The following is a 15,000-nucleotide window of genomic DNA, read 5'->3' as shown; positions in this document are numbered from 1 at the left end:
CAGGTGTATGAGGCCAGAGGAGAATCTGTAAAGAATAGGCAAGACTATTTGGTGTTTGTGTAGGCAAGGGGAAAGAACCGTAACCAGAGAGAAGGGTCCTATGTAGTACTGTCTGGGCAGTCAAAGGACCCCCATAACTCTCTAGTGGTAGTATCTCAACGGGCGGCTGGTGCCTTGGCCAACCTACTACCTCACATGTTTGTGTCATGTCTTCGAGGTTGTTCATCTTTTTTTAATGGAGGATTGTGAAATCGAACAGAAGACAATGAATGTAAATTTAAAGTTTTGGGAGGAAATAAGGATTGGTAAATAGTGTGGAAGGTTTAACTCTAAGATGATAAGATGATAGTGTTGATCATGGACATTGAGGATAAACTCCATAAATTGCTAAAGGGTTTGAAAGCTTTTGCAAGATGTAACCAGGAAGATGCAGCCATGAATGTTAATATGTATGGTCGAAAAATGAAAGTGAATATCAGATAATATTAGAATGAATTATATGAATAACGGAATAGGCAAAATGAGAAAGGTAGCAGGATGTTTACGAAATATTTGAAGAAATTTGAATTATATATGGAAGAGCTAACACTTCTCCATTGGAAGTGAAGTTTGAATGTCAAATGCGAATAATGAGAAAAAATAAATAAAAAACTGTTGAGATACATGGACGTGGTGAAAAGGTTAGTGTATGTGGAGTGATGGGTTAGAGTACCTTGTGAAGGGTTGGTTAAGTGCAGAAAGTGTATGATACTGAAGGGCTTTTGATGCATTACCTGAGTGTGAAATTCTTTGAAGTGATTTTGTTTTGAGGACGCCTGTCTTCACACTGGATTTCTTCTTGATGATTTTATTGTGTTGAATAAATCACGTTTACAGTTTTTATATCTCATGTGTATATTTTGAACTTTTTTTTAACAAAGTAGATTCTATTATCATCATCATCATCTCCTCTTACGCCTATTGACGCAAAGGGCCTCGGTTAGATTTCGCCAGTCGTCTCTATCTTGAGCTTTTAATTCAATACTTCTCCATTCATCATCTCCTAATTTGCGCCTCATAGTCCTCAGTCATGTGAGCCTGTGTCTTCCAACTCTTCTAATGACTTCTGGAGCCCAGTTGAAAGTTCGGTGAAATAATCTTTCTTGGGGAGTGCGAAGAGCATGCCCAAACCATCTCCATCTACCCCTCATCTAGTCCTGCATCCACCCCTAGGAAGCCGTGTACATTTCAGAGTTTACTAATGATTTTGGTATTGATAGTTAGCTTAGACCATAGAGAATGAATTCAACCTGGCAAGTAGTAATGAAATCCCTGGTGACTGCAACTTAAATTCGGGAGCCATCTTGGATATAATTTACAACACATTAGTCATTAACAGCATGGAAAAATAAAATTTTAGATTTTTATCCTTTGATTAATACAAGCAAACAGTTGAATTTGATTAGAAAAAATATGCAAATCTACTGATTTAAAATACTAACCTTTTCATAATTTTTGTCAAATTTAGATGGCGGCCATCTTGTCTTAAACAAAATTCTGATAATCATGTATAGTATCTGAATAGAAAATTCCTTTTGGACTTCATTTTGATTAATTTTCAGTAAAAAAAAAATGATGGATAAAATAACTAATATCATGAAAAAAGCTAATATCAAGGATTTTGGATGGCGGCCATCTTGGATTCAACGGTGTGAAAAAGTGCGGCATTTTCCAGCCGATCAGCCGGGTAGAATTTATTCTCTAGGGTCTAAACTAACCATCGGTACCACAATCAACAGTAAAATCTGAAATGTACACAGCTTTCTAGTGTGAGAACTCGGACTAATCATGATCTTATCCACACATGGCACTCGAGTAATCTCTCTTCTATAGTTTAATTTGTAATCCTGTCCTGCCATTCAACTCCCAATATTAATCTGAGGGCTTTGTTATCAAATCTGCTAAATCTACTGGAGATTGTTTCATTGTCATACCGTGACTCATGTCCATATAGTAACACCGATCTCACTAAACTGATGTGTAGTCGGATTTTTCTATGTAATTTCAGGCGATTTGATTTCCAAATTTTACTTAACCTAGCCATTGTCTGATTTGATTTTTTTTCAGTCTTTCATTAAACTCTAATTCTAAAGACCCTGTATTGGAGATCATAGTTCCTGAATACTTAAATGAATCTACCTCATCAATCCTTTCTCCTTCCAATGACATATCATATTCGATTGCATACTCTATTCCTCTCATCTCTGTCTTTTTTTTTTCTATTCACCTTGAGCTTAACCTCGTGTGATATTTCATGCATTCTGGTAAGCAAGCATTGCAAATCCTGTGGTGATCTGCTAACAATGACAGCATCATCAGCATACTCTACGTCAGTTAATTTCTTATCACCAATCCAGTACAATCCTTCTTCACTATCTCCGACTGCTCTACGCATTACAAAATCCATGAGGAGTATAAACAACATAGGTGACAACACATTCCCTTGGAGTATTCTGCTTTCACTAGAAATTCATTTCATAAGACTCCATTAACATTAACTTAATCAAATTCACATATCTAGGAGGAATTCCATAATAACGCAGGATTCTCCACAAAATTGGCCAGTGCACACTATCAAAGGCTTTTCCATAGTCCACAAATGTCATTAAAAGTGGATTTCTATTTTCTACGTATTAGTGTACAACATGTCTCAAAATGAAATTTTGGTCAGTGCAACTTCTACCTTTTATAAATCCTGCTCTCTCAGCTTTTCATCAATCTTTCTCTCCAGTCTCTTAAGAATAAGCCTACTATATATTTTCATAACAACTGACGTAAGTGTTAGGCCTCTGTAATTATTGTAATTAGTCAGGTCTCCCTTTTTGGCTATTTTCACCAACACTCCTAACTCCCATTCATCAGGTTTTGCCTCTTCATGCCACATTCTACAAAATAATCTTGTATGTATTCTGGTAGTCACTTCATTTTCAGCCAGTATCATCTCGGCAGTTATTGCATTCTATCCCTGGGCTTTCCATCTTTTAAATTTTATAATGATAACTTCAATTTCAAACACACTGAATTCATTCATGGGCACATCAAGGTCTTCATCAGCTTTAGGTATATCAATCAAGTTATTCCTTTCATATCTTCTATTCATAACCTCACCAAAGTGTTCCATCTAACGTTGTCTTTCTTCATCTTCTGTTGTTATAACACATCCATCTGACTTTTTGATAAGTATATGTTTCTTCTTCTTTGCCCCAGTCGAGATTTCATTAGTAATTCCATGAGCGATTCTTACACCATAGCCACTACCTGAATATGAAATAGATACACTGGAAAACCCGCATATGTCTATTTGTGATACAAGAATAGAAGCGACTACCCAAACATTGAATTCAGATAAGAATAAATGAATTTGGGCTACAAGATCCAACACTGAGACCGAGGAGGTCATTCAGTGTCCAGGTGCAACTAGCAGAAAACCGCGCAGTTGCACTAAGAAGGGCTGCGATCTTGGTCTCATCGCACCGGAGAATCTTACGCATTACAGTGCACAGCGCATTGCGTATTTATTGTCTGATCCCCATTATCGAAGTGCCTAAAAACAAGAAAGTCTACAGTTTCTTTTTAAAAGCCTTAATATCCTCAGTCGTTCGGATGTCCGTATGTCCAGTGGGAGCTTGTTGTATAATCTTGGGGCCACATTTTTGAAAGCTCTAAAACCTACAGTAGACATACATCTTGGCCCCAATAATTTGAAACCATGTGTAACTATTCTCGTGTCGACACCATTCGTTGGCTGCACGCTGTGTAGCAATTCTCTTGGATATTTTGGACGTCCGGTTCTGATAACTTGATAGGTTGCTGCACATATCTTATTCTTATGCTCTATTCTAGTAGAAGGGGGAAAAAAGTGATTGGAGCCAGGGACCGAAGGGACTCGGGAAAGACACTTAGGTAATGCCTACAATGTACCTCGTGAGATGCACCAACGGCACTGGAATAATTGACTTTTGCTATTTTGCGGTGGAGATTATCTTAACTATAACAACAAATTATATGGCAGTCGATTTCTTTCCCGTTAAAGTAGCAAGATACAGCATGTGTTTTCTTGCCTATTTACCTGGTCTTCCACTGTCTTGGGATAGATTCTGTTGCTTGGTGGTACCCTTAGGCACACTATTCTATCTTATTATCTTATTTTATAGCATCCTGCTTTTTCAACTAGGGTTGTAGCCTAGCTAGTAAAGCCCTTCTACGAGGACACTCCAAAATCAAACCATTGTTCTCTAGTCTTGGGTTGTACCCAACTAAGTTATTAGATATTGATGGAAATTTTTAGCCTCACGACAAACTGGAAGATTTCCCAGCCTGTTGATATCTGTTTAATTTAATTTTTTTTTTTTTTAGTATTAAGAAAGACCTTTCGCGCTGGTCTTGGCAAACGCTAGAAGAATTCTTGAGAGTAAAGGCATATTGTTATTTCTTTGCAGGAAAAGCTTCGGGACAATCATCTGCTCATAGGATGTGGCCTTATCTTATCCTAATGAAATTCATAGTTCTGCCATTTCCTGTTCAAAGTAAGTTGTGAATCTTAGCAGTTGCAATCACTGCAGTGGCTAAGTGTTCTTGTATATAATTCTGTCTACAAATCGGTCTATGATGATTACTTTCTTTGATATTTTTTTTTATATCTTTGGGGAAATTCCTTTTAGTTTTAACCTCTCTTATTTTATAGTTTAAATTCCTTTTAGTTTTAACCTCTCTCATTTTATAGTTTTTGATTTCACTAAGATTGTAAGTTGATCTCATATATACCAAGGCTCTATATCTCCATCTTATGTTGAAAAGTGATTGATTCTTTATGTCTCCTAAATTATCATCAGCATTTGTTTTCACTCCTAAATATTGGTTAATAGTTTGCTGTAAACTATATAACAGTTAATGCTTCAAGCCACGTGTTCTAGTGAAGATAATTTATTATTTTTTTCTAAGTAAGGAGAGTTAGACGCCAATTCCATCTAAACTAACATACCTAACAGAAAAGAAATCGCAATGGACAGAACAAATGATATTGCCAAATTATTTCTAGATAAACAATAGATATAATTGTTTTTGATAAGATTTAAAATATGTTGCGAACTTTTATATCTTGGGTAAGATTGCATCGATTAACCAAGTCTCAAGTCATTATAATATAAACATTCCAAATGGCAGAGTCAGGATGCCAGAAAACCTCAAATATATCAATTAATCAATCAATTTAAATGGCAAAACTACAGATTAAGTTGCATACGAGGATTAGGAAAATATTTTCCTCATTATCAATGAGTTATTCCTAAATAAAAAAAGTCAGGTCAGACTCGCCATTGAAGAGAAATGATCCCCAAATTGAAATGATACATAAATTAATTACTTAATTCCCAAATGCATCTGTTTCTAGAGGTTCAGTTATTAGTTCTTATGTGTATCTCTGCATTCTGATTAATTTTCTTTTAATTCACACTCACTTTCCGAGTCTCTTATGTCTGATGATTGAGAGGAATATAGATTATTGGACATCTGTAAGTAGCTGTGCCAACGTTAAGCAAATTTTATAATGCGATACAGTTATAGTAATGTTACACTGTCTGCATGCACAAATACACACATGTATGTACACACACACAAACACACACACACATATATATACATACATATATATATATATATATATATATATATATATATATATATATATATATATATATATGTATATATACATGTATATATAATATACTTGTTTGTTTACGTGTATATATATATATATATATATATATATATATATATATATATATATATATATATATATATATATATATATACATATATATATATATATATATATATATATATATATATATATATATATATATATATATATATATATATATATATGCGTGTATTTGTGTTTGTGTGTGCGTCTATTTATCTATCCATCTATAACTTTATCCATAATTCATCTTTCAGTTTTCCAAAATTTTCTAGTCTCTCTTGCATTTTTTCATGTTTGGCAGCGATTACGTCCTTACCAAGTCCTATTTTGACAAATGTTGATGATTCTTCTAAATTTTTTATCTCCCTTATTTAGGCGAAGGAGAACCACTGGCAAAGGATTGTGAAATCGTAAGAATTGAGCCTCAAGTGAACCCAGTACTCTCGACCTTCAATTTCACACCGATGTATAATTTGGATCCAGCTATTTGCCATGGGAAGGGTAGGTATTCATTCCTTCTCATTCTGCACAACTCGGTTTTCGAGATTTGTATATTATTATTTTTTTCCTTTCTCTTCTATTCAACAATGAACGAAAGCCCTTACCCTAATAAAAAAAAAACCCGTAATTTTAATCACAAATCATCCGTAAAAACATACTGTTCTCAGCCGTATTTCAGTAAAATACAGGCGACCGTAATTTTCCTCTACTTTGTTATTATCTTTTACGGGTTGGTGACCATAATATAACTTCTTTACGTCAATATATACGTTTTAAAAACGGTAAAAATCCTGGAATAAATGTTGCCAGACATTTACCCTTTTTTAATACAAATATTTAATAGTGTACAGTGGGAACAACCCAAAGGTATATTTATAATGCTGATATATCTTTTGATATTTTGTAAACACAAAGATGTAAACATAGAGTCATACAGAGACCCACATCATATGCCCACATTGCACGGCGGTAAACTTCACCCACATTATGCACGATGGTAACCTTCGCCCACGTTATGCGCGATGGTAAACTTCGCCCACACTCTGCGCGATGGTAACCTTCGGCCACGTTGTGCGCGATGGTAACCTTCGCCCACGTTATGCGCGATGGTAACCTTCGGCCACGTTATGCGCGATGGTAACCTTCGCCCACGTTGTGCGCGATGGTAACCTTCGCCCACGTTGTGCGCGATGGTAACCTTCGGCCACGTTGTGCGCGATGGTAACCTTCGCCCACGTTGTGCGCGATGGTAACCTTCGGCCACGTTGTGCGCGATGGTAACCTTCGGCCACGTTGTGCGCGATGGTAACCTTCGGCCACGTTGTGCGCGATGGTAACCTTCGCCCACGTTGTGCGCGATGGTAACCTTCGGCCACGTTGTGCGCGATGGTAACCTTCGCCCACGTTGTGCGCGATGGTAACCTTCGGCCACGTTATGCGCGATGGTAACCTTCGCCCACGTTGTGCGCGATGGTAACCTTCGGCCACGTTGTGCGCGATGGTAACCTTCGCCCACGTTGTGCGCGATGGTAAACTTCGCCCACACTCTGCGCGATGGTAACCTTCACCCACGTTGTGCGCGATGGTAACCTTCGGCCACGTTATGCGCGATGGTAACCTTCGGCCACGTTATGCGCGATGGTAACCTTCGGCCACGTTGTGCGCGATGGTAACCTTCGCCCACGTTGTGCGCGATGGTAACCTTCGGCCACGTTGTGCGCGATGGTAACCTTCGCCCACGTTGTGCGCGATGGTAACCTTCGGCCACGTTGTGCGCGATGGTAACCTTCGCCCACGTTGTGCGCGATGGTAACCTTCGGCCACGTTGTGCGCGATGGTAACCTTCGCCCACGTTGTGTGCGATGGTAACCTTCGGCCACGTTATGCGCGATGGTAACCTTCGCCCACGTTGTGCGCGATGGTAACCTTCGGCCACGTTGTGCGCGATGGTAACCTTCGCCCACGTTGTGCGCGATGGTAAACTTCGCCCACACTCTGCGCGATGGTAACCTTCACCCACGTTGTGCGCGATGGTAACCTTCGGCCACGTTATGCGCGATGGTAACCTTCGGCCACGTTATGCGCGATGGTAACCTTCGGCCACGTTATGCGCGATGGTAACCTTCGCCCACGTTGTGCGCGATGGTAAACTTCGCCCACACTCTGCGCGATGGTAACCTTCACCCACGTTGTGCGCGATGGTAACCTTCGGCCACGTTGTGCGCGATGGTAACCTTCGCCCACGTTATGCGCGATGGTAAACTTCGCCCACACTCTGCGCGATGGTAACCTTCGGCCACGTTGTGCGCGATGGTAACCTTCGGCCACGTTGTGCGCGATGGTAACCTCCGGCCACGTTGTGCGCGATGGTAACCTTCGGCCACGTTGTGCGCGATGGTAACCTTCGCCCACGTTGTGCGCGATGGTAACCTTCGCCCACGTTGTGCGCGATGGTAACCTTCGCCCACGTTGTGCGCGATGGTAACCTTCGCCCACGTTGTGCGCGATGGTAACCTTCGCCCACGTTGTGCGCGATGGTAACCTTCGCCCACGTTGTGCGCGATGGTAACCTTCGGCCACGTTGTGCGCGATGGTAACCTTCACCCACATTATGCGCGATGGTAACCTTCGCCCACGTTGTGCGCGATGGTAACCTTCGCCCACGTTGTGCGCGATGGTAACCTTCGCCCACGTTGTGCGCGATGGTAACCTTCGCCCACGTTGTGCGCGATGGTAACCTTCGGCCACGTTGTGCGCGATGGTAACCTTCGCCCACGTTATGCGCGATGGTAAACTTCGCCCACACTCTGCGCGATGGTAACCTTCGCCAACGTTGTGCGCGATGGTAACCTTCGCCCATGTTATGCGCGATGGTAACCTTCGGCCACGTTGTGCGCGATGGTAACCTTCGCCCACGTTGTGCGCGATGGTAACCTTCGCCCACGTTGTGCGCGATGGTAACCTTCGCCCACGTTGTGCGCGATGGTAACCTTCGCCCACGTTGTGCGCGATGGTAACCTTCACCCACATTATGCGCGATGGTAACCTTCACCCACATTATGCACGATGGTAACCTTCGCCCACGCTATGCGCGATGGTAACCTTCGCCCACGTTGTGCGCGATGGTAACCTTCGCCCACGTTGTGCGCGATGGTAACCTTCGCCCACGTTGTGCGCGATGGTAACCTTCGCCCACGTTGTGCGCGATGGTAACCTTCGCCCACGTTGTGCGCGATGGTAACCTTCGCCCACGTTGTGCGCGATGGTAACCTTCACCCACATTATGCGCGATGGTAAACTTCACCCACACTCTGCACGATGGTAACCTTCGCCCACATTGTGCGCGATGGTAACCTTCGCCCACACTATGCGCGATGGTAACCTTCGCCCACGTTGTGCGCGATGGTAACCTTCCCCCACGTTGTGCGCGATGGTAACCTTCGGCCACACTATGCGCGATGGTAACCTTCGGCCACGTTGTGCGCGATGGTAATCTTCGGCCACGTTGTGCGCGATGGTAACCTTCGGCCACGTTGTGCGCGATGGTAACCTTCGGCCACGTTGTGCGCGATGGTAACCTTCGGCCACGTTGTGCGCGATGGTAACCTTCGGCCACGTTGTGCGCGATGGTAACCTTCGGCCACGTTGTGCGCGATGGTAACCTTCGGCCACACTATGCGCGATGGTAACCTTCGGCCACACTATGCGCGATGGTAACCTTCGGCCACGTTGTGCGCGATGGTAACCTTCGGCCACGTTGTGCGCGATGGTAACCTTCGGCCACGTTGTGCGCGATGGTAACCTTCGCCCACGTTGTGCGCGATGGTAACCTTCGCCCACGTTGTGCGCGATGGTAACCTTCGCCCAAGTTGTGCGCGATGGTAACCTTCGCCCACGTTGTGCGCGATGGTAACCTTCGCCCACGTTGTGCGCGATGGTAACCTTCGGCCACGTTGTGCGCGATGGTAACCTTCGCCCACGTTGTGCGCGATGGTAACCTTCGCCCACGTTGTGCGCGATGGTAACCTTCGCCCACGTTGTGCGCGATGGTAACCTTCGCCCACGTTGTGCGCGATGGTAACCTTCGGCCACACTATGCGCGATGGTAACCTTCGGCCACGTTGTGCGCGATGGTAACCTTCGCCCACGTTGTGCGCGATGGTAACCTTCGCCCACGTTGTGCGCGATAGTAACCTTCGCCCACGTTGTGCGCGATGGTAACCTTCGGCCACACTATGCGCGATGGTAACCTTCGCCCACGTTGTGCGCGATGGTAACCTTCGGCCACACTATGCGCGATGGTAACCTTCGCCCACGTTGTGCGCGATGGTAACCTTCGCCCACGTTGTGCGCGATGGTAACCTTCGCCCACGTTGTGCGCGATGGTAACCTTCGCCCACGTTGTGCGCGATGGTAACCTTCGCCCACGTTGTGCGCGATGGTAACCTTCGCCCACGTTGTGCGCGATGGTAACCTTCGCCCACGTTGTGCGCGATGGTAACCTTCGGCCACACTATGCGCGATGGTAACCTTCGGCCACGTTGTGCGCGATGGTAACCTTCGCCCACGTTGTGCGCGATGGTAACCTTCGCCCACGTTGTGCGCGATAGTAACCTTCGCCCACGTTGTGCGCGATGGTAACCTTCGGCCACACTATGCGCGATGGTAACCTTCGCCCACGTTGTGCGCGATGGTAACCTTCGGCCACACTATGCGCGATGGTAACCTTCGCCCACGTTGTGCGCGATGGTAACCTTCGCCCACGTTGTGCGCGATGGTAACCTTCGCCCACATTGTGCGCGATGGTAACCTTCGCCCACGTTGTGCGCGATGGTAACCTTCGGCCACACTATGCGCGATGGTAACCTTCGCCCACGTTGTGCGCGATGGTAACCTTCGCCCACGTTGTGCGCGATGGTAACCTTCGCCCACGTTGTGCGCGATGGTAACCTTCGCCCACGTTGTGCGCGATGGTAACCTTCGCCCACGTTGTGCGCGATGGTAACCTTCGGCCACACTATGCGCGATGGTAACCTTCGCCCACGTTGTGCGCGATGGTAACCTTCGCCCACGTTGTGCGCGATGGTAACCTTCGGCCACACTATGCGCGATGGTAACCTTCGCCCACGTTGTGCGCGATGGTAACCTTCGCCCACGTTGTGCGCGATGGTAACCTTCGCCCACGTTGTGCGCGATGGTAACCTTTGGCCACACTATGCGCGATGGTAACCTTCGCCCACGTTGTGCGCGATGGTAACCTTCGCCCACGTTGTGCGCGATGGTAACCTTCTCCCACGTTGTGCGCGATGGTAACCTTCGGCCACACTATGCGCGATGGTAACCTTCGCCCACGTTGTGCGCGATGGTAACCTTCGCCCACGTTGTGCGCGATGGTAACCTTCGCCCACGTTGTGCGCGATGGTAACCTTCGCCCACGTTGTGCGCGATGGTAACCTTCGCCCACGTTGTGCGCGATGGTAACCTTCGCCCACGTTGTGCGCGATGGTAACCTTCGCCCACGTTGTGCGCGATGGTAACCTTCGCCCACGTTGTGCGCGATGGTAACCTTCGGCCACACTATGCGCGATGGTAACCTTCGCCCACGTTGTGCGCGATGGTAACCTTCGCCCACGTTGTGCGCGATGGTAACCTTCGCCCACGTTGTGCGCGATGGTAACCTTCGGCCACACTATGCGCGATGGTAACCTTCGCCCACGTTGTGCGCGATGGTAACCTTCGCCCACGTTGTGCGCGATGGTAACCTTCGCCCACGTTGTGCGCGATAGTAACCTTCGCCCACGTTGTGCGCGATGGTAACCTTCGGCCACACTATGCGCGATGGTAACCTTCGCCCACGTTGTGCGCGATGGTAACCTTCGGCCACACTATGCGCGATGGTAACCTTCGCCCACGTTGTGCGCGATGGTAACCTTCGGCCACACTATGCGCGATGGTAACCTTCGCCCACGTTATGCGCGATGGTAACCTTTGGCCACACTATGCGCGATGGTAACCTTCGCCCACGTTATGCGCGATGGTAACCTTCGGCCACACTATGCGCGATGGTAACCTTCGCCCACGTTATGCGCGATGGTAACCTTCGCCCACGTTATGCGCGATGGTAAACTTCCCCCACGTTATGCGCGATGGTAAATTTCGCCAACATTATGCGCGATGGTAACCTTCGCCCACGTTATGCGCGATGGTAACCTTTGCCCACATTATGCGCGATGGTAAACTTCGCCCACGTTATGCGCGATGGTAACCTTCGCCCACGTTATGCGCGATGGTAACCTTCGCCCACGTTATGCGCGATGGTAACCTTCGCCCACGTTATGCACGATGGTAACCTTCGCCCACGTTATGCGCGATGGTAAACTTCGCCCACGTTGTGCGCGATGGTAAATTTCGCCCACGTTATGCGCGATGGTAAACTTCGCCCACACTATGCGCGATGGTAAATTTCGCCCACGTTGTGCGCGATGGTAACCTTCGGCCACGTTGTGCGCGATGGTAACCTTCGGCCACGTTGTGCGCGATGGTAACCTTCGCCCACATTTTGCGCGATGGTAACCTTCGCCCATGTTGTGCGCCATGGTAAACTTCGCCCACATTATGCGCGATGGTAGCCTTCGCCCACGTTGTGCGCCATGGTAACCTTCGCCCACGTTATGCGCGATGGTAACCTTCGCCCACGTTGTGCGCTATGGTAACCTTCGCCCACGTTGTGCGCGATGGTAACCTTCGCCCACGTTGTGCGCGATGGTAACCTTCGGCCACGTTGTGCGCGATGGTAACCTTCGCCCACATTTTGCGCGATGGTAACCTTCGCCCATGTTGTGCGCCATGGTAAACTTCGCCCACATTATGCGCGATGGTAGCCTTCGCCCACGTTGTGCGCCATGGTAACCTTCGCCCACGTTATGCGCGATGGTAACCTTCGCCCACGTTGTGCGCTATGGTAACCTTCGCCCACGTTGTGCGCGATGGTAACCTTCGCCCACATTATGCGCGATGGTAACCTTCGCCCACATTATGCGCGATGGTAACCTTCGCCCACATTATGCGCGATGGTAATCTTCGCCCACATTATGCGCGATGGTAAACTTCGACCACATTATGCACGATTGTAAACTTCACCCACATTATGCACGATGGTAAACTTCGACCACACTATGCACGATGGTAACCTTCGCCCACACTATGCACGATGGTAAACTTCGCCCACATTATGCACGATGGTAAACTTCGCCCACATTATGCTCTTGTAGATTAGGTATTTCAGTAAGGGACAACATCTGTAAACTGATCTTATTTGGAAATATTATGTCAGCGTGTCTTGTAATAACATTATATATATATATATATATATATATATATATATATATATATATATATATATATATATATATATATATATATATATATATATATATATATATATATGTATATATATATATATATATATATATATATATATATATATATATATATATATATATATATATATATATATATATATATATATAGATATGCATTATATATAGAGTATATATATCTTATATGTACACAGTATGTATATATATATATATATATATATATATATATATATATATATATATATATATATATATATATATATATATATATATATATATATATATATAGATATGCATTATATATAGAGTATATATATCTTATATGTACACAGTATGTATATATATATATATATATATATATATATATATATATATATATATATATATATATATATATATATATATAGATATGCATTATATATAGAGTATATATATCTTATATGTACACAGTATGTATATATATATATATATATATATATATATATATATATATATATATATATATATATATATATATATGTGTGTGTGTGCGTGTGTAGCCTATATATGTGTGTATGTACTGCATGTACGTATATATTAGTGCGTCTTCATCATATATATGTGTACGTATAAGAATAGAACACGTAAGATGTCCTAATAAGACAAACCGTAGACTTACATCAATAATGAAAAAAAAAACCAATATGCTTTTAAATACTGTCCATTTTTGGCTTTTGGTAATTTGGAACACTACCGATGAAGACCCAGAGACATTGATTGCTAGCAAAGGATTTAGAATTTTCCTTCAAATGACCAATAAATGTATCAATAAATTTCTACAATTTCTACAATTAAAGAACCAATTCCGAAGATTTATGTTGGATTTGATATAGACAATGAAAGGAGAAGGAAAAGTTTAATATCATCATAATTATCTTTTTTTCAGTTTATTGGAGTTTCGTTATAAAGAATTGCAATGAAGAAGAGCAGAGTCCAATAACATTGACATGCAGTGGAGTAAAGGTAACTAGAATTTATTGTTTATCAGTTTTGAGTGTATATACAGAATTTAAGATCAGAATTTTATGTGTTTAGCAATACTTTTTCTTAAGAATGCCATAATCCTTTGTGATTAAGAATACTTTGAATGAATAAGTTTTGGTACTCAAAGGTTACAGAATCTCATTTTACTGACAAGGTTCTGTAATAGGTCACAACATTGTCGTTTGATACGTCACAAATCCAGAGGGCCATGAAGAAATAAAGATGGAGGGTAGTGGGGTAGGTGTTTGAAAGACTTTAGTCTCCTGAAGGAGGGAAGTCGATGCAGGATTTCCCAATTAGAAGTAGGCAAATGAAATGATCTTAGCATTCTTCACAATTTCAAGACTATCATTAAGTTAGTAACTATCACATATTTCAGGATCATGTCTGCCAAGTAATTATGGAAGAGCGGAGGACTTTACTCTCCTGAAGGAGGGAAGTTGAAGCAAGATTTCCCAATTAAAAATAGGAAATGAAATGATCTTACCATTCTTAACAGTTTCAAGACCATTATTAAGTTAGCAAATTTTACATATTTCAGGATCATGTCTGCCTAGTAATTATGGAAGGGCGATATAAGGTTCAGATGAATGGCAGAGACATCTCTGAGTGTTTTATGATGCCAGGTTTGTCCGTAGTACCTACTGCAGTCTTGACTTTGAGGTAATTTGGCAATATATCATTCGCTTAATTTTCTTAAGCTTTGCTACTGATTTCCAAAAGGAATTGCCCAGCGTGGTGATGAAAACTGGCCAAATCCCAGACATAAATAAGGACATGTCTGGGGCCTTTGTCCTGCGGTGGACTGAAGAACTGTATATATATATATATATATATATATATATATATATATATATA

General features: G+C 43.4%; 1 protein-coding gene across 4 annotated transcripts in view; it reads left to right on the top strand.

Annotated features, from left to right (window-relative positions):
* Positions 1-15,000, top strand: part of LOC137642484 (uncharacterized) — a 48,985-nt gene that overhangs the window by 16,861 nt on the left and 17,124 nt on the right. For 3 of the 4 annotated variants that reach the window (XM_068375075.1, XM_068375073.1, XM_068375074.1), the window contains exons 2-5: positions 4,479-4,565; positions 6,116-6,241; positions 14,045-14,121; positions 14,684-14,805. In XM_068375075.1, coding sequence (XP_068231176.1) covers positions 4,511-4,565; positions 6,116-6,241; positions 14,045-14,121; positions 14,684-14,805 — 380 coding nt within the window. In that variant the 5' untranslated portion in view covers positions 4,479-4,510. The remainder of the gene's footprint in view (positions 1-4,478; positions 4,566-6,115; positions 6,242-14,044; positions 14,122-14,683; positions 14,806-15,000) is intronic. The other variant, XM_068375076.1, reaches the window with a different exon arrangement.

The sequence above is a fragment of the Palaemon carinicauda genome, chromosome 6 (assembly GCF_036898095.1).
Source record: "Palaemon carinicauda isolate YSFRI2023 chromosome 6, ASM3689809v2, whole genome shotgun sequence".
Classification (NCBI taxonomy): domain Eukaryota; kingdom Metazoa; phylum Arthropoda; class Malacostraca; order Decapoda; family Palaemonidae; genus Palaemon; species Palaemon carinicauda.
Note: the sequence above shows the minus strand (reverse complement) of the source record. Positions and strands in the feature narration are given on the sequence as shown.